Source organism: Mobula birostris, chromosome 16, assembly GCF_030028105.1.
Source record: "Mobula birostris isolate sMobBir1 chromosome 16, sMobBir1.hap1, whole genome shotgun sequence".
Classification (NCBI taxonomy): Eukaryota; Metazoa; Chordata; class Chondrichthyes; order Myliobatiformes; family Myliobatidae; genus Mobula; species Mobula birostris.
The window spans coordinates 25,887,588-25,913,227 of NC_092385.1; the positions used below are offsets into that span (position 1 = coordinate 25,887,588).

A 25,640-nucleotide genomic window follows, 5' to 3' on the forward strand; every position below is an offset into this window, starting at 1 on the left:
ACTTTGATATGATTCATATAATTTCCTTGCAATTGAAGATTGATTTTCATAAGACTATAAGATATAGGAGCAGAATTAGGCCATTTGGCCCATCAAGACTGTTCTGCCATTTGATCATTGCTGATCCATTTCCCTCTCTGCCCCAGTCTCCAGCCTTCTCCCCAGGGCCCTTCATGGCCTGACTAATCAAGAACCTATCAACCACTGCCTTAAATATACTCAATAACTTGGCCTCCACATCCACCTATGGTGACAAATTCCACAGACTCACCATTCTCTGGCTAAAGAAATTCCTTCTTAAAGAGTGGTAAATCTGTGGATTTCATTAAACTTTGTGAATAATTCTGACAAATAAGTAAGTCATGAATAATATTCTTGAGTTGCTTACTGAATGAAGTATTCGAGTTTTCAAATAATTTTATCACAATTTCAGGAAGTGCACGTTTCAGGCAGTTTCTTTTTGAGAGCTACCTGACATATAGGTCCAATAGCAATCATTCAAACTGTTCATCATTCTCAATACAAAGCTCTCTAAATCGTAGAGAACTGAGAGCATTGACTTGATTTTATTTACACTGCAATAACAGTATTTAATGATTTGTGTGGCCTTCCACCTAAGTTTTTTTTTTGCAACAAGATGTTGTCTGTGAATTACACAGTGAGTGGTAAATATGTTAGGTATAGCTTTTTTCAACAAAATGGTAACTCCACAGTGATGTCCTGTCATTGATGGTATCCCATCTGGTGACCAAGCATGAATGTCCTTCTCTTTGATAAATTGCTCAATTGGTTCTGCCTTTGTATTTGTTTCTAGACCCCTTGCAAATAACAGCTCTTGAACCATGCTTTCATCTTCCGTGAAACAAACGTAAACAAGAAGCAAAGTTTCATTGTCTGGCAAAGTTGACTTATCCAACCGCAGAGCAAATTCTGTTGTCCTAAGTATGTTGCACAATGTGTCTTCCACATTCTTAGATAATTCATCTATTCATCTTTGAACAGAGTTGTCATTGAGCAGAATCACTTTAATTATTTGGTCTGGAGACTTACGCAAAACTGTACTCTAAGCCTCCCTTAGTGCTGGCAAAATAAGATCTTTTCCAGTTGTGTGGGGCTTTCCAGATTTAGCAATGAGCCATGAAATGTTGTATGAAGCATGCAAACCATCACTTTTGTTGTGAAGTGCTGCATGTATTTTGAAGTGTTTTCTTCTTAGAAAATTCTCACAAAGTGACTGAAAATAAGCCAAGCTCTTGTTTACTTTATCAGAGTGTACTCTCTTCAAATGTTCAAGGTGCCTGGATGGTCTCATTGCCACAATTGAAAGAAAAACTTTTTCAAACAACAGACATATTGGCTGCTTGGTGCAAGTATAAAGCCATATTTCAGATACTCCACACTATACCATTTACACTTTTTTTGTTTTTCTGCTTCTGCTAATTTTGTTATGGATTAACGACCATGGTCGATCACCTATTGTTTAAGTCCAAACTCAAGCCCTGCAATCAATAAAAAGGAAAGCGAGGGCATCATCGTAGCTCAGGCAAAACCTGACTCTCTGACTGAAGGTACATAAAGTGGGTCAGTGATGAGCTAAAGGAGTATGGCCAACACCCATTCAAAAGGCAGATTCTGAACTTTACTTCATGGAAGGCCATAACCTAATTCACAGGAAATGTACCACTGCGTAACTAGAGTATGGGAATCGTAGGAGCTAACATTGTACCACAGTAGTAAATGGCGATAATGTGCAGACCAAGCCCGGAAATAACACCATTTCTTCAGTCCAGATTTCAGAAGTGTCACACAGCTTTTCAACAACTATAATGCACTTTGAGTAAAAGCTAAGAAAACAGGGGGTTAGCAAGAGATGAGGCGATTATGTGATCATTATCAATTTTGAGGCACTGAGGATCAAGTGCTTGTAAAGAAGTAATTGACTTCTAAAATTAAGCCTATATTTCCTCAGCTGCCCCCTTTCTACTAAGCACCCCCACCACCCTCTTTTTGTCCCCTTAGAAACTCTCACCACCCCCAGGGAGACAATATCACCCACTTAGGGATGCACTGGTTTAGAGAGTTATGGCCAATCACAAGCAAATTGGATTAGCTTAGTCACAGGGACAATTGAATTGAATTTATTTCTTATATCCTTCACATACATAAGGAGTAAAAATCTTTACGTTATGTCTCCATCTAAATATGCAATGTGCAATCATAGTAATTTCTAATAATTTATAATAAATAGAACAGTCAATGTAAATAATATAGAGTACACTCAAATCAGCGTGAGTTCATCAGTCTGATAGCCTGGTGGAAGAAGCTGTCCTGGAGCCTGTTGGTCCCAGCTTTTATGCTGCGGTACCGCTTCCCAGATGGTAGCAGCTGGAATAGATTGTGGTTGGGATGGCTTGGGTTCCCAATGATCCTTTGGGCCCTTTTTACACACCTGTCCTTGTAAATGTCCTGAATCATGCGAAGTTCACAACTACAGATTCGCTGGACTGTCCGCACCACCCTCTGCAGAATCCTGCGATTAAGGGAGGTACAGTTCCCATACCAGGCAGTGATGCAGCCAGTCAGGATGCTCTCAATTGTGCCCCTCTAGAAAGTTCTTAGGATCTGGGGGCCCATACTAAACTTTCTCAACCATCTGAGGTGAAAGAGGCGCTGTTGTGCCTTTTTCACCACACAGCTGGTGTGTACAGACCACGTGAGGTCCTCGGTGATGTGGATGCCGAGGAACTTAAAGCTGTTCACCCTCTCAACCCCAGATCCATTGATGCCAATAGGGGTTAGCCCGTCTCCATTCCTCCTGTAATCCACAACCAGCTCCTTCGTTTTTGAGGGAGAGGTTGTTTCCTTGACACCTCTGTGTCAGAGAGATGACTTCTTCCTTGCAGGCCACCTCATTATTGTTTGAGATTAGGCCAATCAATGTAGTGTCGTCGGCAAATTTAATTAGCAGATTGGAGCTGCGGGTGGCAACACAGTCATGGGTATACAGGGAGTAAAGGGGTATATATAAAGGAGTGTATAACTGTATAACTTTGTGAATCAGTGAAAATGGGGGGTACAAGTTTAGTGCATATGTCAAATGTCCTGACGAAGGGTTCCGGCCCAAAATGTCGACCGATCTTTTCCACAGATGCTGCCTGACCTGCTGAGTTCCTCCAGCATATTGTGAGTGTTCCTCTGTAAGTTGTGCCTGTTTTCTTGTATAGTCCCAGGTTGCCTGACTTGAATGCCACAGATCTAGCCCTCAGCAGACTATGAACCTCCTGGTTCATCCATGGCTATTGGTTCGGGTACGTTTAAGTATATTTTCGTAATGATATGCTAAGGGCTGAAAGGTTGCTATGGATGGTTTCGAGTATAGAACTGAGGTTTCAGTCAGATCAGCCATGATCTTATTAAATGGCTGAGGAGGCCAGAGGAGAACAGTTGTCTATATCTGCTCCAAATTTGAATTCCTGTGTGTGTGCTGAATTCCGATTACTCTCTCTAAACACTGCTCCCTATCTCCCATCTCCACCTCCTTCTCACTTGCCATGGGTTCTCTTGTGCAGTGACGTCTTGAAACTAACCTGTTTAACCTGATAAGAGATCCTCCTTTGTCTTGGGTATGATTCCACTCATCAGAGAATTTCCCCTACCGATTCATCATTTTACCAAGGCTCCTTAATACCCTTCTTGATCAGATGCTGTCTTGGTGTCAAGGGCAGTCACTCTCACCATCTCTGATTTCAGCTTTTAAATACATTTGTACCAGACGAGATGCTGCTTGACTTGCTGAGTTCCTCAAGCATTTTGTGTGTGTTGTTCAATACAGTTTTTCTACTATCTGTAGAATCTCTTGTGTTTAAACTTATATTTGTCTATTTTGTTGGTTGCTGAAATTTCATGCGAGACGTACACAGCAGACCAGCAGGGTCTGCGCAGAGAGAAACATGGTTAAGGTTTCTCGTCAATGACTTTTCATTAAATCATACTCTGCGGAACACTTCCCACCCGAGGATAATTTATTTTTGCCTTTATGAATGATGGTGGTACTCTGTTCAAATGGTCACAGCTGTTGTTAATGATTGGGCCGGTGCTGCCTAGAGCGCATGCTCCACTGCCTGCCGTTCCAGGCAGACTCAAAACGCGACGACGGTATCGCGGAGCGGCTGTCGGTACCGCTTCTGCCGAGGGACGGACCAGCTTCTCCGGGGGCTGCGATTGAAAGTTTCGCGTCCAGATGGATAATGGAGACTGGGGCCAGATGGTGAGTAGGGTTGTGGAGGGATTGGAGCTACGCCCCGGGCCGCAGTGAGCCCGCAGGCGGCGCTGGGGCTTCAGGCGGAGCTGCTGCGTGGCGGCCGGCTGGCCGGACGTGGGGGACACAGTGCGATTTGCCCCTGGCACTGATCGCTGACCCGTGTGGTTGCGGGCGCTGATAACTGCTGAGCGGGCAGTCATGCCGCGGATACCACAGTCTTTTTGCTAACGTTAAGATATTTGGAGAGAGTCGAGATTGTAAACCATTTGTTGCTTTTATTTGTCTCAGCTACATGTAATTAGCAACCCGTCTATGTAACGCTGCGAAGTTTCTGTTTTGGTTAATGCAAGATTAATTTTGTTCTACATCTTGTTTATCTCGGCAACACACAAGTATCAATTCTACCATGAAACGTAAGGAGGGAAGCTTCTATTTTTGTTCGCCGTAAAATGAATTTTGTTTGACTTTGTATGCTAGTATTAATGTAGCTTTTGGGTCTATTTGGCATTTTTCCCGTCCCTTTAAGGCACTTTGATCAAATCAATGAAAGAAATGGGCCACATGATTTAGTTACCAGAATATGTTTTCTTTTCGTACTCTTTATTGCATTTTTTTAATTCAATCTATGCTGGTTAAGCAAAAATACAGCACATTGCATTGTAGGCGTTAATGTGCACTAAGTCTGATGTCAGATGAGCCTGTCAATGTGAAATACTGCTAAAGTGGTATTTAATCACGTCAAGGGGGAAAAACAAACTTTTCCCCCAAATTCTCTAGTACTGTTAGAGCTGGAGTAAATGTTTCAATGTTATGCGCTCTATGGTTAGGTCTTTAATACTAGTTGTTTTTGTGTGAAGGGAGTTGTATAATAGCACAATGAATTGTGAATGAAATATTTGCACGTTAAGTGAAATATATTTTGCATAATTCGGTAAAAATATGGAATCACTAACTGGGTAATTATTTTTACAGTGGATCATTATGGCCTGTAATGTACTACCATGGCTTTTGTAGTGTTCAAAAGGGAACTGGATATGTACCTGTAGGGAAAGAAGCTCTATGGAGAACTGAAACCAGCTGTATTGCTATTATATGTATTCATTTGTCTGAGATTTTCCCTTCCAAGTTCAAACAATTCTCTGACTCTATCATGTTCTAGTTTTGTTTTTTTTTTCTTTTTTCAGATGGGTGACCCAGTCACTCTTAATGTTGGAGGACATCTGTATTCAACATCAATTTCTACTCTCACGAGGTACCCAGACTCCATGTTGGGTGTAATGTTCAGGGGAGATTTCCCCACTGCCAAAGACTCCCAAGGAAATTATTTCATTGATAGAGATGGACCTCTCTTCAGATACATCTTGAACTTTCTAAGGACAGCAGATCTGACACTACCTCATGGCTTTAAAGAAATTGATCTCCTTAGAAAAGAGGCTGATTTTTATCAGATAGAACCTTTAATTCATTGTCTAAATGACCCTAAGCCCCTTTATTCATTAGATACCTTTGAGGAGGTGGTGGAACTGTCTAGCACACGCAAACTTTCCAAATATTCCAATCCAGTAGCTGTTATAATAACACAATTGACAATCACAACGAAAGTGCATGCTCTCCTTGAGGGTATCTCAAACTATTTCACAAAATGGAACAAACACATGATGGATACCAGAGATTTTCAGGTGTCCTTCACATTTGGACCCTGTGATTATCACCAGGAGGTGTCTCTTCGTGTTCATCTGATGGAATACATTGCAAAGCAGGGCTTTACTATTAGAATGACGAGGGTACATCATATGAGTGAGAGAGCAAATGAGAACACTGTAGAACACAACTGGACTTTCTGCAGACTAGCCCGGAAAACTGATGAATGAGCATCTTCACAGTACCAAATGCTAGCTACCCCATGACAGCATTGGATGGCTGTATACATAAACATTTATTTGAATATCCAGGTAACCATGTTCTGCAGCTCAGTAATATTTTGTACATATCCATATTCCTGTGCATACTGTAATCAAATTCTGTTCAAATGGAGTGTAAGATGCATATTCCTTTAGTATTGAAATTTTGATTAACATTTTAAACCACTTGTTGGTTTTGTTTTCTAATACTGATGTACTTTTCTGTTGGTTCTCCTTATGAAATAAATAGTTTAATAAAGTATGGTTCTTTGCTGTTCTATAAATAATATCTGCAAGTCCAAAATATTTTGAGGTAGTCTGTGAAAGTATGGGTGCAGATGAATATGATGATAACGTTCTTGTGGCTCTTTCAGTGCATGTGAACCCATTTCAGTGGTTTAGATTTTGAATGAGTCATTGCACTGATGCTTCATTGTTTATAATGTTCTTTGCAAAATTCTTCAATTTACAGATGTGCATTCATCTCTACAGGTATTTGCAAATTAGTTTTAAGCAAAAAGTTGAGCCTTTAAATGTTCCAGCAGGTTCGTGTATCATATAGTAATTTCAATGGGAAGAGCTAGGATTTTGGATGAACATAGTAGTTCTAATCAGTATTGCTTATACACTACATGAATCTTGAACCTTTGCATGAATCACTTGATAATTTGTAGTTAAATTTCAATATAAACATGTCTTTAGGCCACAGGAAATATGTCATCTTTGTTTTACATCCATATTCAGTGCCATTTTAAATATTATCTACTTCTAAACGTCCATGATAGTTGTGTACATGAAGTAGTGTTACTAATAATATACATAATCAGATCCATCCCAGACTACAAACCAATTTCATTATTTAGAACTGAATGAAATCCCATTCATAGCATAATCCAGGGGTTCCCAACCTGGGGTCTGTGGACTCCCTCAGTTGATGGTAGGGCTCCACAGCATAGAGGTTGGGAACCTTTGGCATAATCTCATCAAACCTGTGTTGAACTTTGTGCAGCTGGCAAACAGAATTTTCACTTAACTTTTGCTTTAATGTCTGAAATTTAAGAATAACATTGCTAACTGCAATTGGCTGTGTAGGATTTCAAATTATTAATGTTTGATCTTGCTGGTCTTAGTCTTATGGTGGTTTCATGCAACAGCAACCAGCTTTCCAGGAAAGTCAGCAGTATATTTTGATCTATTTGAATATTCAATGTGAAATTTTGAATATTAATATTCTAAATTTAACACTTGTGGACCTTTCAAATCCGTAACTACAGGGGAAGGGGATCAATGTAAACATTTGATATCTAATGACTTTTTTTTGAAATAAACTGTTTAAACCATTATTTTATTGATTCATTTGATTCATTTAATGAAAAGACTAGAACGTCTGAAACATTTGAATATTTTAAACAAAGGCATCATTTTAAGAAAATATACTTAGTTTTAAGCAATTTATTGAAAATAATACAATTCTCATTTTATTTTACTTAAGCATATTGGAAATTGTCAATTCAATTAAACTTCAGTCAATACCCTCATAAAGCTGTTAACATTTAAAGTGAATAACTTGTATCTGATATCTATGCTGTTAAGTTTTAATAGGCAAATGTACATAAGTACAAATTCAAATAAATGCATTACAACTTGGACTGTGCTGCCTGAAAGTGAGGCTTCATGTATTTCTCATATGCAAGATTCACCTGTTGAAACAAAAATAACAGTAAAATTATGTAATTAATGATAATGAATAAATCACTCATTCAGATTTTGATTGCTTTAATCAATCAGTTAATTATTATGGCTGACCTCCTGCCAGATTACCTTCCCAGCCCTTATGAATTTGAATAACAAACATTTCAAGCATTTATAAAAGCATACCATGGCCTGTACAGCTCAATACACTGACCTTTCACAGGAATTAACAAGAATGTTATCCCCAAGAAAACGTCATAACAACCTGAGATCGCGGAGGAATTGATGGCCATATTGCACTGTTCCACCAAGATCTAATCCCTGATCTTGTACTACCTTCCCTCATTTGACATTCTCCCACTAGTGGAAACATTTTGCAAAATCTAGGTATGTCTCTTGCCTGTGAAATTCATATCTCAGTACATGGATTACACTACTGATATCCCATTTAAGTATAGGAACTGACCAGCATGCTTTGCTGTCAAGCTTCATTTCAGACTTAGTTATATCGATATCATTAACCATGGGAAACAATTACATTTATTTGCAGCTCCAGCAAAGGTTAGAAACTCATGAAGGATAATACAAATTGATACTTCAAAAATGGGAAAGATATCCAAGTACAAACTAGGTTTAGCAAAGCAATGAATTGCTTGACTGCAAGTTACTGCACCTCAGTTGTACAAAGTGCAATAACACAAAAGTCAAAAATTTGGAATAGGAAATTTAGTATAAGTCCACCTTGTGAAAGGTTGGACTCCCAAGCTTCAATCACTGTTTGACCCCAGTATTTAATTCTTGAAAAGGATTAATATAATTAATACATTTGATTTAATATGCATTATTTCAGTAAGGGCATATAGTACATCTCTTGATCTTTTTCGTAATATATAAACAAAGTAAAACAGGTGAAATTTACTGCTTTTATCTCAAAGAAATAAATACTTCTGAAATTTGAAACTATTCTTGTATATGTTAATGAAATGTTCACAAACAAAGAGGTGATTATTAACATCAATGCAGAGTTCCATTTTAGAAAGCTTAAAGATCCAGAAGGAATGAGAGGAAGGGATGCAGATTCCTCTTTTTGCAGTAATTCTTATCAGACAATGATTTTGCCACAATTGATGCAGAAAAAATAAACTCCCAAGTGGGACCATCCAATGAACAATGGGTCACAAAACAACAAATCTGATACAGGTAATACCTTTGCATTTGATGGGGCTCTCTGAGCCCATTCAAAGAGGCGTTGATAAGCATGACCATCGTAACTACCAATGGCAGAATTCAGTTGTTGGTCAGGGTAATCAAATGCATCCACTATTGAGACAGCATCTTTCCTAAAACCATAACATTAACATATTATTAACAGCTTTTACTAAGACTCAGAAAATGTAGCAACATAGATGGCAATTCAAAGTAACGAAACATACCACAAGAGATTCACTGGAGCATTGCCAAACAAAAGTCAATATTGAGGAACAAGACAATTTTTGGACTTTGTCCAAAACTTGATCAACATGTAGCTTTTAAGGTACAGAAAAGGGGCAGAGAGTTTTGTGGGAGCATTGAAATTTGGGGTTTGGACCACTGGCAGCTTATATGGCATATCGAAAGGCTAGATTCTGCAATGCCTCAATCAATCACACACAATTGACTAAAACATTGGTGGTCATATTCAAATTCTTCAATGAATACTAATTCAGAATGATGACAAGTCAAATGATATTTCTCACAACAGTGAGAGTTATCAACAGAGTTTACACACCACTGAAATATGGAACATCTGCTAAACTTGTTAAAAATCAGCAGAGCAGCCTCAGGGAGATACGTTATCTTCCACATAAGACCATAAGATATAGGAGCAGAAGTAGACCATTTGGCCCATGAGTCTGCTCTGCCATTCAATTGTAGGCTGATCCAATTCTTCCAGTCATCCCCACTCCCCTGCCTTCTCCTCATACCCTTTGATGCCCTGGCTAATCAAGAACCTATTTATCTCTGCCTTAATTGCACCCAATGACTTGGCCTCCACAGCCGCTTGTGGCAACAAATTCCACAGATTTACCACCCTCTGACTAAAGTAATTTCTCTGCATCTCTGTTCTAAATAGGTGTCCTTCAATCTTGAAGTCGTGTCCTCGTGTCCTAGACTCCCCTACCATGGGAAATAACTTTGCCATATCTAATCTGTTCAGGCTTTTTAACATTCAGAATGTTTCTATGAGATCCCCCCCTCATTCTCCTGAACTCCAGAGCTGCCAGATGTTTCTCATACAGTAACCCTTTCATTCCTGGAATCATTCTTGTGAATCTTCTCTGAACCTTCTGCAATGTCAGTATATCCTTTCTAACATAAGAAGCCCAAAACTGCACACAAAACTCCAAGTGTGGTCTCACGAGTGCCTTATAAAGCCTCAACATCACATCCCTGCTCTTATATTCTATACCTCTAGAAATGAATGCCAACATTGCATTCACCTTCTTCACAACCAACTCAATCTGGAGGTTAACCTTTAGGGTATCCTGCACAAGGACTCCCAAGTCCTTTTGCATCTCTGCATTTTGAATTCTCTTCCCATCTAAATAATAGTCTGCCCATTTATTTCTTCCACCAAAGTGCATGGCCATACACTTTTCAACATTGTATTTCATTTGCCACTTCTTTGCCCATTCCCCTAAACTATCTAAATCTCTGTACAGGCTCTGTTTCCTCAACACTACGTGCTCCTCCACCTATCTTTGTATCATCAGCAAATTTATCCACAAATCCATTAATCCCGTTGTCCATATCATTGACATACATCGTAAAAAGCAGCTGTCTCAACACCTACCCCCTTTGGAACTCACTGGTAACTGGCAGCCAGTCAGAATAGGATCCTTTTATTCCCACTCTTTGTTTTCTGCCGATTAGCCAATGCTCCACCCATGCTAGTAACTTCCCTGTAATTTCATGGGCTCTTATCTCGCTAAGCAGCCTCATATGCAGCACCTTGTCAAAGGCCTTCGGAAAATCCAAGTACACAACATCTACTGCATCTCTTTTGTCTACCCTGCTTGTAATTTCCTCAAAAAATTGCAGTAGGTTGTCAGGCAGGGTTTTGCTTTCAGGAAACCATGCTGGCTTTGGCCTATCTTGTCATGTGCCTCTAGGTACTCTGTAATCTCATCCCCAACAATTGATTCCAACAACTTCCCAACCACTGATGTCAGGCTAACAGGTCTATAGTTTACTTTCTTCTGCCTCCCACCCTTCTTAAATAGCGGAGTAACACTTGCAATTTTCCAGTCATCTGGTACAATGCCAGAGTCTACCGATTCTTGAAAGATCACCGTTAATGCCTCTGCAATCTCTCCAGCTACTTCCTTCAGAACCCAAGGGTGCATTCCATCAGGTCCAGATTTATCTACCCTCAGACCATTAAGCTTCCTGAGCACCTTCTCAGTCGTAATTTTCACTGCATATACTTCACTTCCCTGACACTCTTGAATGCTGGTATACTGCAGATGTCTTCCACTGTGAAGACTGACGCAAAATATGCATTCAGTTCCTCTGCCATCTCTGTGTCTCTCATTATAATACAGGTTTCCCCCACTATCCGAAAGTAGAGCGTTCCTATGAAACCTTTCGAAAGCCAAAATGGCGTAAAGCGAAGAAGCAATTACCATTAATTTATATGGGAAAAATTTTTGAGCGTTTCCAGACCCAAAAAATAACCTACCAAATCATACCAAATAACACATAAAACCTGAAATAACACTAACGCATAGTAAAAGCAGGAATGATATGATAAATACACAGCCTATATAAAGTAGAAATAATGTATGTACAGTGTAGTTTCATTTACCAGAATTGGGAAGACAGCGAGCACACTGGAAGGTTCACGCATTTTTCTATCATACAGTTCTTTGTAAGTACTCAAAACATCCTGCAAACCTGCCCTAAACCTACGTGCCCTTTCAAAATTAAATTCATACTTTTCTGCAATCATAGCAGCACTGTCAATCGTAGCGAAAATCTCACGCAGTTCAAAGCTATGGCGGCTTGATGCTGAGTGTAGTTCCTAGGGACGGAGCTTGGCGGTGCCACTCTCACTGCTCGGGGTGCGCGCTGCCTCTAATGGCTCGCTGCAAAACAAACGCTGAACATTATTTTCGCTTTTTGCCACTCTCGCTGCTCGGGGTGCGCGCTGCCTCTATAATGGCTTGCTGTAAAAGAAATGCTGAACGCTATTTTCATTTTTTTCGTAAAAGCGAAAATCCTTTTCAGATTTCTTTCGGTTAGTGAAAACAGGTCTTTCATAAAAGCGAAGTGGCGTAAAGCAAACTTTCGTAAAGTGGGGGACACCTGTATCTCCATCGTCATTTCTACTGGTCCTATATCTACCCTCAACTCTCTTTTACCCTTTAAATACTTAAAAAAGTGTTTAGTATCTTCTCTGATATTAGTAGCCAGCTTACTTTCATATTTCATCTTTTCCTTCCTAATGACACCTCAACAAGAAAGTCAGAAGTTGCATTTGGCAATACACATGAAAAGTCATCTGTAGCTGAAATCATTAGCTTTTACATAAATTTTATTGGAATGGACTTTTCAAATGAATAGGATAGTTACTTTAGCACCACAGCTTAGTACATTTTGGAACTGCTGTTGGATAATTGGCAAGTTCAGCGATACATTGGGAGATTACATTTGCTGTCACCTTACTCACATTTTGCTTCTGCATTTGTACACTGTTGTAAAATCAAAAGATAAGCTGAATTTCAGAATGCAATTGGGCCTATTAATCTGTGGGTAAGATTCCAAATAATGTTGGATTTGACCAAGTGGCTTTAATGGGCTGTCTCAAAATTTCAGGAAATGAACTGTTTCTGCATATTACATCAACCTTAATAAGTTGTTATTTTTCTTATCTTCTGTCCTATTATCTTTGTGGAGCTAAACATGACCAAAAGCACAAACAGAAACATGAATTTGCTCAGCATGATAATACTCAATGCAAAGATGGACCTTATTATGTCCTGAAAAATAAATTCCGCTGCTGCTGCTTATTCAAAAATAGCTTGTAGTTTCTGATTGGAAACCCAGTGCTGTGGTTAGTGATTTTCACTTCCACAGTTACAAAAACAAAAAAATGACAACATAAACTAATTGACATATTCAAATAATTTTTTCTTATTCTGCATTTATGTATGTACAAATAAATTACCGGAGGAGAGCTAGAAGATCCAATTGAGAAGAACTCAATAAATCTAGTTGCTTTCCAGTCATATAACCATCGTATAGGAAATCCCCAGCATTGGCCAGAATGCCAGTCAATGCATAAAGATCACATAACCTCTTGATCACTTGCTGGATTTCAGGCTCCAGCTTCAGCTTCTCCACTGCGTCGACAAAGTTCTTCACAACTACAAACTGACAGTGAGCCTGTAAAATTAAAGGGGGCTTCATAATGAAACAGAAACATTGAACCCAAGAAACAAAATCAGAACATTCACGTATCTGACTAGAGTATTTTCCCCAAATGTCATCCATTTTCATAGAGGGTGGAGCAGGCTTGAGAGGTTTCTGCTGCTCCTGTTCACATTCTAACATTCACTCAACAACACAGCTCTGCTAAGACTTTCCAGTCTGGGATTCTGGGTGGGTTGCATGTGGTGGTAGTGAGTGAATTTTGAAAACACGGTGTTTTAATTATTTGTCAAAAATATCAATAAGAGATATTTTGGGCCTAGTCTTAAATAAAGATGGGAACTGGTCCTAATTTTAAAAAAATCATTGTTTACTCTCAGTGACTGACATGGAAACCTGGGCAATATTTCTCATGTGTGTTCTTTATTGGTATGTGGTATTATGAATCCAACGGAGATGCAGCTGAGGGACGTCACCAAGGGTTTCCATAGCAATCAGCTTCATAACAAGGAAATTAATCCTTTGCACAATGACGAGTCACTTGACTTCCACACAACATTCGAGATCACTGTTGAGATCAGCTGTCGTGTTCAGCTGAAAGTTCAGCAGGATCATCAGCATTCCGAGTGGTGCACATTGCAGTCACAGCTGCAGGTGTGTAGGTGGTAAATGTTAGGCCAGATGATCCAGCCTATTTTCCTGCTCCAGTCTATGAATTTCTTCTCAGTTCCCTCTTAACACTCATAGCACAATCCTGTAGCCATCAGAACTGCTGCTTTAAAGTTCCATTTACCCAATTAGAATGGCTCCAGCAGCTGTGCTATGTCTTTTTTTGTGTGAAATGTGGGAATTCTAGGAGATTTTTGTTTCATTCAGGAAAATGAAAAAATGATGGATCGGAGCTACAGGGAGGTAGTCACCCCTAACTTGCAGGAGGCAGGTATCTGGGCGACTGTCAGGAGAGGGAAAAGAAATGGGCAGCCTGTGCAGAGCACCCCTGTGGCCATTCTTCTCAATAATAAGATAAGAAAGATGGAGGGGCAGGTAGTGTTGAGAAAACAGGAAGGCCGCATAGGACTTAGAAGTCATGGGACTTAGATTGCCGATTGCGTTGCCTCTGATCTAGGCCGGCATTTACGTGCTGGGCGGCACGTAATCAATTAGCTTGTTTATTTCGGCTTTTTTCTTAAAAACGTGCTGGATGCATTCTGGCTACCGCTGTACCACTGCATCCTTCACGGCCCGGTGGTTTGGGACCACTGTTATAATTGACTTATCACTATATTCATGCGAAGAAAATATGTGCTGTGTGTTTAATATTAAATTCGTTAGATAAACCCCTTTAGAAATGAAATTGAGTGCATTAGCCACTTACAAGTGACTTATCACCTATATTCCAGTCGTGATTAATTCTCCCCCCCCCCCCCCCCCCCCGTCCACTGGTCCACAAGAATATTGTCAATATTAAACCGGTCCGCGGTACAAAAAAGGTTGGGGACCCCCTGGCCCAGACTAGCAAGGATACAATGCTGATGCTTTATAAGGCACTGGTGAGGGCTCACTTGGAGTATTGTGAGCAGTTTTAGGTCCTTTATCTAAGAAGAGGGTTCAGAGGAGGTTCACGAGAATGATTCCGGGAATGAAAGGCTTCTTGTATGAGGAGTGTTTGATGGTTCTGAGTCTATACTCACCGGAATTTAGAAAAATGAGGGAGAACCTCATAGAAACTTATCAAATGTTGAAAGGCCTAGATAGCATGGATGTGGAGTTGATATTTCCTATACTGGGGGTGTCTAGGACTACAGGACACAGCCTGGAAATAGAGAAGCAAGCATTTAGTAGGGAAATGAGAAGGAATTTCTTTTGCCAGAGAATGGTGAACCTGGGGAATTCATTGTCACAGGCGGCTGTGGAAGCCAGGTCATTTGGTGTATTTAAGGCAGAGATTGAAAAGTTCTTGATTAGTCAGGGTGCATGGAGAAGTCAGGAAAATGTTGTTGAAAGGAAAAATAGATCAGCCATAATAAAATGATGGTGCAGACACAATGGGCTGAGTGGCCTAATTCTGTTCCTATATCTTATGGTCTTATTCAATCCTGTACTCTAGTATTAGATTTATCACATTTGCCTTGTGATCATGTTTCCCCCTCCATATTCTCCAGTCTCCTTTCTAATCCTAAAATTGTGCAGATTGATAGATGAAGTGGCCTCTATTATAGCACCTTGTGTTTAGTTAGTGACAGAATCAGGAGAGCATTCATGGGATGTGGGGAAAATAAAATGGATAAATATTTTTTGGAAAAAAGATGCTTGATAGTTGGTATGGACTTGGGGTGTTGTATTTCTTTGACTCCACGACTAACAACATAATCAAAAATGAAATAAAAAAGAAACACTGATGTTATGAGTGGTATTGATAGTAGGCTTTTTCCAGTGAGATTGGGTGAGCCTAGAACTAAAGGTCATGGTTTAAGGTTGAAAGGTGAAATGTTTAAGGGGACCATGAGGGGGAACTTCTTCACTTAGAGGGTGGTGAGAGTATGGAACGAGCTACCAGCTGAAGTGGTAGATTTGGGTTTAATTTCAACATCAAGAGAAATTTAGATAGGTACACGGATGGGAGTGATATGGAGCACTGTGGTCTTGGTGCAGGTCAATGGGACTAGGTAGATCAATAGCCTGGCACAGACTAGATGGGCTGAATGGCATGATTCTGTGCTGTAGTGTTCAATGACTCCAATATAATGTCTGAAAAACATGATAGACTCTGACGCCATATCAGGCAAAATGTTACTGACTGCACTTGTACTTCAACTGAACCTGTTAGCTGCAACTGAACTATTCCATATAGGATCTGCTTGTATTAACACGCAGTATCACCTGGAACCTCAAATGCTGCATGAACCTAACTGTCTGTTTCACTATTACTAGCTGAACAAATCATTGTAGCAGACTTTTAGTTGCAAAAACTACGATTTTGATATATTTGTTGTTATTTTTTCCCTTTTTCAGTGAAATCAATGGTAAATAATGATCATCAATTACCTGGATGTAGTCGTCCATCATAAATGCAAGTACATTTGATAATATAGAACAGGGGCTCCCCACCTGGGATCCACAGTCCCCTTGGTTAATGGTAGGGGACCCTGACATAAAAAAGGTTGGGAACTCCTGATATACAGGAAATAAAATATTTGATAGCTAAGGATAGATCAATGCTTTTGACAAGAACAAAGGAATGAGAATGAGATCCAGTAACTTACAACTGCAGTCCTTGCAAGCTGCACAGAAGTGGTATTCCAGGCAACATACTGCTCATTTCCAGACTGAAGAAGAGACTGCAATTTGTCCCCAGAACCCTTAATCAGTCTGTAGAAATACAATGACACATACAAAGCAGCTTACTTTTGATAAAAAAAAGCTTACTTTTGATAAAAAATGGCTCTGCAATGTGATAATTGTGTTATTAAAGCAAAATGATTATTGTGCATTACTAGCTAATCTATCCACAGCTGCAGACAATCCTATTTCCAGTATTTTCTGTTTTTATTTACTATTTCCTATCACCTATAAACTTTACCAGTATATATAAATTTTATAACTTTGTGATAATAGTAGACCATTAACTAAATGGACATGGAGCTTTCAGGACATGATAGAGAGTAAGGTGGCATAGTAGTGTAACACTTAGAAGATCAGGGTTCAATTCCTGTCAATGTCTGTAAGGATTTGTACACTCTCCCTGTGACCCTGTGGTTCCCTCCAGGTGCTCCAGTTTCCTCCCACATTCCAAAGATATACGGGTTAGGATTAGTACATTGTGGGCGTGCTATGTTGGTAGCGGAAGCATGGTGATATTTGCAGGCTGCCCCCAGCATATCTTTGGACTGTGTTGGTCTTTGACACAAATGACATATTTCACTCAATGCTTTGATGTACATGTGACAAATAAAGCTAATCTTTAATTTGATGGCTAGATTTGATCATGAACAACATACGTTTGGGTAATGGCTTTTACATTTAATTGGGAATATAGTCCACAGGTCATTAAGTTTTTTCAGCAAACAGTAAAGAAATTTATTAAGTCATCTCAAATGATCTATTGAGTGTTATATTAAGTGTACACTATCATTGCTCATTACTGCTTTCAACATCCACAGGTACAAAATGATGCCCAATACCATTGTGTACAAAAAATATTTTCTGTTAAACACTATACCATCATTTTCTTCTTGCATATTGACTCGGATTGAGGACTTAGTGGACTCATGTTCTTGGGTTGCTTATCTCTGCAAACAACCAAATCGCTCTTCCATTTAAGTTCTATACATTCATACTTTGTCCACTTAAACGTCACCATTATGTCCCATCATGTGCTGTAGTGTTTTGTTCAACATTATTTATCAACCTCCAGTTATTTTCAACTTCTCCAATGTTAACAATGGTCATAGGTCAGTTTCCAGAGTCCAAATTCATTCATAAAGTGCTAAAACTACCATTATTCTTTGCAACCATTTTCTTACCTACTCACTCTTGGTGTATTTCACTAATGGGCCATCTGAATTTTAAATTTAGAAATGTGTTTTTACTGACCTTTGTGCTCTGTGCTTGTAGGCTTCTGTGTATACCAATGGCTTAAAGAAATCAGTTTTCTCCTTTGCAGTACAATGGAGAGAGACATGTTCAGACAGGTAAGAGACAGAATGGGGTAAAGGTTGACCATGATCCACTCTAGCAAGGCACTTTATTAGAAACCTAAAATGCAGATAATAAAAATCACATTAGTTCTAATGAATCAAAATAGAACTTGCATTCAAAGGTAACTTTTGAAGTCATATTTGACAAATTTGACTATATTTGGAACATACACTTTTTCCACAGAACTGACATGGGATCAATTTGACCCTGCTACAGTACATACTAGATTTCAGTTTGAAAACAAGCCAGCTTTTGAAATAAGGATCTTGTTATTTCTGCACCAACTTCTGCATGCTGCTTTATGGCTGAGAGTTTGGATACTCCTACTTGCAGTATAATAGATGCTTTTGTTTATCTGAAATCATCAAAATTCTAAGACCCAAGTCTATCATAGGGCTGCTATGGAGGTTCATCATAATCCAGTCTACATGTGAAAAGAGATATTGTGAGTGTGCATAGTTTGTTGACCATGATGAGATATGAAAACCAGGTTAGATATGAAAAGGTGACATGTATTTCCATTATTAAGCCTGTTTATTAAAACCACTGAGCTAGTTTGAAAATCATAAATACTACTCTTCCACTCTTCTCATGCAACAATGCTTTATGGCTGTAACTTAGAAACTAATGTCCATGTAAAGGTTTAAATTAGTGATAATTACATATAACTACTAAATAACTTTGTTCTTCCATACTCTCATCTAAATTTGTGCCTCAGATTTAAAAGTCTGATCTCCAAAATGGCAGGGAAGCAAGCTTCAGTAAAAGCCTTGACTTAAAAGCTTATCAGCAGAAAAATTAGGCTGAGCTTGCAAAATCAGATCTTGGGAAGGACAACATGGTGCCATTTCAAGGCAAAAACTAGCAATTTGATGAAATGGGTGTCATATGGGTGACTTTAACTTCCCTAATATTGATTGGCACCTGATTAGTTCCAAGGGTTTAGATGGGGCAGAGTTTGTTAAGTGTGTCCAGGACAGATTCCTGTCACAGTATGTGGACAGGCCGACCAGAGGGAATGCCATATTAGATCTAGTACTAGGTAATGAACTGGGTCAGGTCACAGATCTCTCAGTGGGTGAGCATCTAGGGGACAGTGACCACTGCTCCCTGGCCTTTAGCATTATCATGGAAAAGGACAGAATCAGAGAGCACAGGAACATTTTTAACTGGGGAAAGGCAAATTATGAGGCTATAAGGCTAGAACTTGCGGGTGTGAATTGGGATGATGTTTTTGCAGGGAAATATACTATGGACATGTGGTCGATGTTTAGAGATCTCTTGCGGGATGTTGGGGATAAATTTGTCCCGGTGAGGAAGATAAAGAATGGTAGGGTGAAGGAACCATGGGTGACAAGTGAGGTGGAAAATCTAGTCTGGTGGAAGAAGGCAGCATACATGAGGTTTAGGAAGCAAGGATCAGATGGGTCTATTGAGGAATATAGGGAAGCAAGAAAGGAGCTTAAGAAGGGGCTGAGAAGAGCAAGAAGGGGGCATGAGAAGGCCTTGGCAAGTAGGGTAAAGGAAAACCCCAAGGCATTCTTCAATTATGTGAAGAAAAAAAGGGTGACAGGAGTGAAGGTAGGACCGATTAGAGATAAAGGTGGGAAGATGTGCCTGGAGGCTGTGGAAGTGCGCGAGGTCCTCAATAAATACTTCTCTTCGGTATTCACCAATGAGAGGGAACTTGATGACAGTGAGGACAATATGAGTGAGGTTGATGTTCTGGAGCATGTTGATATTAAGGAAGAGGAAGTGCTGGAGTTGTTAAAATACATTAGGACAGATAAGTCCCCGGGGCCTGACAGAATATTCCCCAGGCCGCTCCACGAGGCAAGAGAAGAGATTGCTGAGCCTCTGGCTAGGATCTTTATGTCCTCGTTGTCCACGGGAATGGTACCGGAGGATTGGAGGGAGGCGAATGTTGTCCCCTTGTTCAAAAAAGGTAGTAGGGATAGTCCAGGTAATTATAGACCAGTGAGCCTTATGTCTGTGGTGGGAAAGCTGTTGGAAAAGATTCTTAGAGATAGGATCTATAGGCATTTAGAGAATCATGGTCTGATCAGGGACAGTCAGCATGGCTTTGTGAAGGGCAGATCGTGTCTAACAAGCCTGATAGAGTTCTTTGAGGAGGTGACCAGGCATATAGATAAGGGTAGTGCAGTGGATGTGATCTATATGGATTTTAGTAAGGCATTTGACAAGGTTCCACACGGTAGGCTTATTCAGAAAGTTAGAAGGCATGGGATCCAGGGAAGTTTGGCCAGGTGGATTCAGAATTGGCTTGCCTGCAGAAGGCAGAGGGTGGTGGTGGAGGGAGTACATTCAGATTGGAGGATTGTGACTAGTGGTGTCCCACAAGGATCTGTTCTGGGACCTCTACTTTTCGTGATTTTTATTAACGACCTGGATGTGGGGGTAGAAGGGTGGGTTGGCAAGTCTGCAGACGACACAAAGGTTGGTGGTGTTGTAGATAGTGTAGAGGACTGTCAAAGATTGTAGAGAGACATTGATAGGATGCAGAAGTGGGCTGAGAAGTGGCAGATGGAGTTCAACCCAGAGAAGTGTGAGGTGATACACTTTGGAAGGACAAACTCCAAGGCAGAGTACAAAGTAAATGGCAGGATACCTAGTAGTGTGGAGGAGCAGAGGGATCTCGGGGTACATGTCCACAGATCCGTGAAAGTTGCCTCACAGGTGGATAGGGTAGTTGAGAAAGCTTATGGGGTGTTAGCTTTCATAAGTCGAGGGATAGAGTTTAAGTCGCAATGTAATGATGCAGCTCTATAAAACTCTGGTTAGGCCACACTTGGAGTACTGTGTCCAGTTCTGGTCACCTCACTATAGCTAGGATCTGGAAGCATTGGAAAGGGTACAGAGGAGATTTACCAGGATGCTGCCTGGTTTAGAAAGTATGCATTATGATCAGAGATTAAGGGAGCTAGGGCTTTACTCTTTGGAGAGAAGGAGGATGAGAGGAGACATGATAGAGGTGTACAAGATAATAAGAGGAAAAGATAGAGTGGATAGCCAGTGCCTCTTCCCCAGGGCACCACTGCTCAATACAAGAGGACATGTAAGGTAAGGGGTGGGAAGTTCAAGGGGGATATTAGAGGAAGGTTTTTTACTCAGAGAGTGGTTGGTGCGTGGAATGCACTGCCTGAGTCAGTGATGGAGGCAGATACACTAGTGAAGTTTAAGAGACTACTAGACAGGTATATGGAGGAATTTAAGGTGGGGGCTTATATGGGAGGCAGGGTTTGAGGGTTGGCACAATATTGTGGGCCGAAGGGCCTGTACTGTGCTGTACTATTCTATATATTATATGTGCAGGATCACCTGGCCTACATCTCAGGAAATGAGGTAGGTTTATTCCTACAAGTGGAGGTATGTGATCTAAGTCACTTCATGTATAAAAATAACTAACTTTAACAGCTGTGATTGTACAAATATTTAACATACTTTATTAAATATTAAACTCCTCCCTTAATCACAGGACTCTGCAGAGAATGGTGTGGACAGCCCAGCGCATTTGTAGTTGTGAACTTCCCGTGATTCAGGACATTTACAATGACAGGTGTGTAAAAAGGGTCCGTAGGATCACTGGGGACCCGAGTCACCCCAATCACAATCTATTCCAGCTGCTACCATCCGAGAAATGATACCACCAGCATAAAAGCCAGGACCAACAGGCTCTGGGACAGCTTCTTCCACCAGGCCATCAGACAGGTTAACTCACACTGATTTGAGTGTACTCTATGTTACATTGACTGCTTTATTTATTATAATTTTTTTTATAATTTACTATGATTGCACATTTAGACGGAGACGTAACGTGAAGATTTTTACTCCTCGTGTATGTGAAGGATGTAAGAAGTAAAGTCAATTCATCAGTCATAGACACAGCTTGAAAGTAAATTTGAAACAGACTTTATGCTACAATAGTTAGATCCCAGCTTACCGTGCAGTCTGTAGAAGCATCACAGTGTTTTCTCCTTCATATGTACAGGAGGCCACCACCCAAGTGTACAGCAAGGGTAAACCACTGAGCATGGAATACCCATGGCCACCACAAGCTCGGCGACATGTTTCAACTCCAGTACTACAGGCCTCTGACATCAGAGCCTTCAGGCCTGCAGACAAGGCATGTAACTGTAAAATATGAGAAACATCTGTGCTCATGAATTCAACATTTTAAAATATCCAACAGTAATTCATTTTCTTTAGGGGGTTTTTCATTGGTCAATGTTTACTGTCAGGAAATCAACTACTCCAGTGCAGGGATACTAGCTAATTTGTGAAATGCAAGGTCCTAGACACAACAAGATTAATGATTATATAATTCATTTTAAAACGCAAATGATAAAGGGATAGATGTTGGTCAATCTCCAATTCTGTAATAACATTTACTTCGTTCCCTATTTTAGTCTATCTACATACTGATGTAGCTTGTTATTCCTTTAACCCAGCCAGAAGGAAATAAAGACAATTCAAATTCACAAATACTTCAGTATTCTCATAGGTAGTCTCGTACTCTCCACGTTACATAAACTGTTCATATAAAATTCTGCTTCCCATCTCCTTTCCCTGTTTCAACCCCAGAAAGTATTACCAAATTCTAAACAGAAGCCTTGTCTATCCCATGCATCTTCTAATCATAGTATACCATATTCCAATTAACCCCCTTGGATCTTGCTGACCAGTTGTTCAAACTTTCAACATTACTTCTACAGTAGATTATCACTAACTTTTTATTCCACATCTTAATATTTCTCGTTTAGGTGCTTCATTCCAGTGATACACGGTTGCTATATTTCGTTATCCATGACAGCAGTAGATGGTCTCAATAAATCCCACACCCAATGTTCAATCTCTTGGCATGTTATTTCCTGACCTCAAACACTTTTCCCAGTGCCTATGCACCCTGACGAAGGGTCTCGGCCTGAAACGTCGACTGCACCTCTTCCTAGAGATGCTGCCTGGCCTGCTGCGTTCACCAGCAATTTTTATGTGTGTTGCTTAACAAATATGGAATGTCTTACCTCCTCTTAATATATAGGATAATTATTATTTGTTTGTAGTTATAATACACTGTACTGGTATTGTACATCACACAGCAGACAGCATTCACTCAAATGCATGATAAGTAGCAGCATTGGAAATTTAGAAAGATATAGGTAATCCCAGGCATTATTTGTACTTTTCTTTCAATTCCATGATTTTGCACATATAACTGGAAGCTATCTTAAGTGTTCACTAATGGTTGGTTAACAGTGTTAGATCATCATCTCATACTAAAGTTTACCTTACCTCAGGTACAGATGAGGTATTTCTCTTGGTTTTGATCTGTAACTTCACTTGGTTGCAAAAGGCTTCAATAGACAAACACATGAAATGAAAGGCAAAAGTTGTGGCAAGCTGGGGAAGTAGTTTCTGTTGTTGGGTCTGGTGGTCTAGAATTTTAGCCTCTTTTTCACTAAAGGAGACAGAATTTCAAAAATAGTTAAAGCTGATTGTTAAAACACATCAAATCTATTCATGCATCTTTTTTTGACCGTCTTATATTTGGTACAACTTTTCATTTAAAAAATTGTTTTGTGAGAAGTGGAAGGATTACTTTGCAACAAATGAGTTAATAAATAAATAAGAGATAGCAGGTGCAGGTCATTTAACCTATTGTGCTTGCTTTGCCATTCAACAATTTTTTTGCTGATCTTTCACCCATGTTTCTGATCTATAAAACTTCTATTGACTCTATCTTGAATATACTGAGTGACTGTTCCTTTACAGCCCCGTTCAGTAGGGATTTCCGAAGATTTGTTACCCTCTGAATGAAGAAATTTCCTCTCATCTATGTCCTAAATGGCCAGCCTGTTATTTTGAAATTATGACCTGTGGTTTTAGACATCCCAGCCAGGAGAAAATTAATTCTGCATCTACTAAGTGAATAACCTCATATTTTCCATATTATATTCCATCTGACATGTCCTTGTGCATTAATTTAATCTGGTTATATTCCACTGAAGCCTGCCGGCAGCTTCTTCGCAGATCACACAGCCACCTAGTTTGTAGTACAAGTAAACTTGGATACCCATTTGATCCGCTCATTCAATCACAGTATGAAGCTTGTGAACAGTTGGGATCCATCACCAGATGACGTGATATTCTTCTAGTCACAGTCTCACCACATACAGTATAACCAAAAGGAAATGAAAATACTTTACAATGAAAATAAGGCTTGACTGCAACGTACAACAAAAATATGTTAGTGGAGGCATCGAATATAATCAAAACAGTCTGTACTATTATTGGGTAAGAATTTGCCTAGAATTATGTTTATCCTATTTAACACTTGATTATGGATTGTATTGGCTTTTAAACAGTACAAAGAAAGGGAAACTAACACAAATTCTGGGTATGAGGAATTTATGGGAGGAAAAGTTACCGAAATTGCATTTTTTAAAAAGAGTATTTATTTTATGTCATGATTGAAGTTATGCATGTATTTCCATTGAAACTGGTAAGACCAAAATAGAGAGATTCACAATAGGTGTGTAATTGAGTAACAATTCACATCCATTTAATGGGCAATAGATTGGAAGGATTAGGCTAGCAAAATAACTTATAAACAAAGTTTAACTGTGACATCAGAGTAATTGAATACATCTCAGGAAGGGAAAGGGATCAAAATAAATTACGAGATAGCATGCCCCATTAGCCAAAGGTAGAACTTGTTCGAGTTTCTGATTCATTCTTCTATTCTTAAAACTGCTCATTTTATAATGAGATTATCACAATGAACTAATTTAGCTTTCTCATGCATTTCAATCAAAAAAGATTTTATATCAAAAATTAGCTTTCTACATTTATACCACATTTTAGCTTGGAAAATAAAACCTGCCGTAAATATGAAAACAAATTAAAGAACAATTACTAACAACAAATTCATTCAGTTATCACTACTTTAGTAAGTGGCACTGAACTCATTCTTCAGACGTACCCAGGCTTTAATTCTGACTGACGTCTCACCACAGAATATCGAATAGCGATAACACAGGCTTTAGTAAGAGCAGGTACCACTTCTCTAGATAGCATTTGCACTCGAGTAAACACCATACTGATGTAATTGATTCTGTCAGATCCTTGATTAACGTAACTGCCATCTGAAGTTACCTGGAAACAGCAATGAAAAACCTGCATTTGCAATTCAGTGAAGTGTAAAAGGAGCTGCTAGGAACATTAACTAGGGAATATCCCACTGATAGATAAAACATTTGTGTTACTTACATTCTACAATTCAGGACTGACACAGAGTCCTATAATAGAAGTGAAACTTGTTGTATTTGCATATTCAGCAGAAAATGCAATGTTACCATCTATACAAATCCAAAATAATATCCAAAACCTTATCCTATCTTTCACTTTTCAAAAGAAACTAAATGACACCAATTCTTTTAAGATATTCAACAACATTACAATGGCAGAGTCTCATTCCATCAAACTGTTGAGATGCACCACTAGATAGACACTCAAAATAGGTCAGCCCTGTTGCAAGAGGAAGATTAAATGTTACAAAGACACATGAACAGAGACTTTAACTTTAGCAAGTTCTAGAGATTTCTGCAGGTCTTTTGCTGTTACCCTTAGGTTCTATTTCACCCTCTTCAGCATTGCAT

The 25,640-nt window shown here is 39.5% G+C and overlaps 2 protein-coding genes across 2 annotated transcripts in view; one reads left to right on the forward strand and one right to left on the reverse strand.

The window, feature by feature from the left end:
- The first annotated feature begins 4,132 nt into the window (after window positions 1-4,132).
- kctd6a (potassium channel tetramerization domain containing 6a) lies at window positions 4,133-7,573 on the forward strand. The gene is made up of 2 exons (XM_072280475.1): window positions 4,133-4,267; window positions 5,446-7,573. Exons 1-2 carry the CDS (start codon window positions 4,241-4,243, stop codon window positions 6,130-6,132), a joined length of 714 nt encoding a protein of 237 aa, XP_072136576.1. The 5' UTR covers window positions 4,133-4,240; the 3' UTR covers window positions 6,133-7,573.
- Window positions 7,547-25,640, reverse strand: part of LOC140211064 (peroxisomal acyl-coenzyme A oxidase 2-like) — a 38,823-nt gene continuing 20,729 nt past the window's right edge. The window contains exons 7-14 of the mRNA XM_072280474.1: window positions 24,965-25,137; window positions 23,275-23,440; window positions 21,926-22,116; window positions 17,860-18,021; window positions 16,530-16,635; window positions 13,064-13,281; window positions 9,062-9,194; window positions 7,547-7,862 (exon numbers count right to left, since the gene is read on the reverse strand). Of these exons, the coding sequence (XP_072136575.1) occupies window positions 7,800-7,862; window positions 9,062-9,194; window positions 13,064-13,281; window positions 16,530-16,635; window positions 17,860-18,021; window positions 21,926-22,116; window positions 23,275-23,440; window positions 24,965-25,137 (1,212 nt within the window). The 3' untranslated portion in view covers window positions 7,547-7,799. The remainder of the gene's footprint in view (window positions 7,863-9,061; window positions 9,195-13,063; window positions 13,282-16,529; window positions 16,636-17,859; window positions 18,022-21,925; window positions 22,117-23,274; window positions 23,441-24,964; window positions 25,138-25,640) is intronic.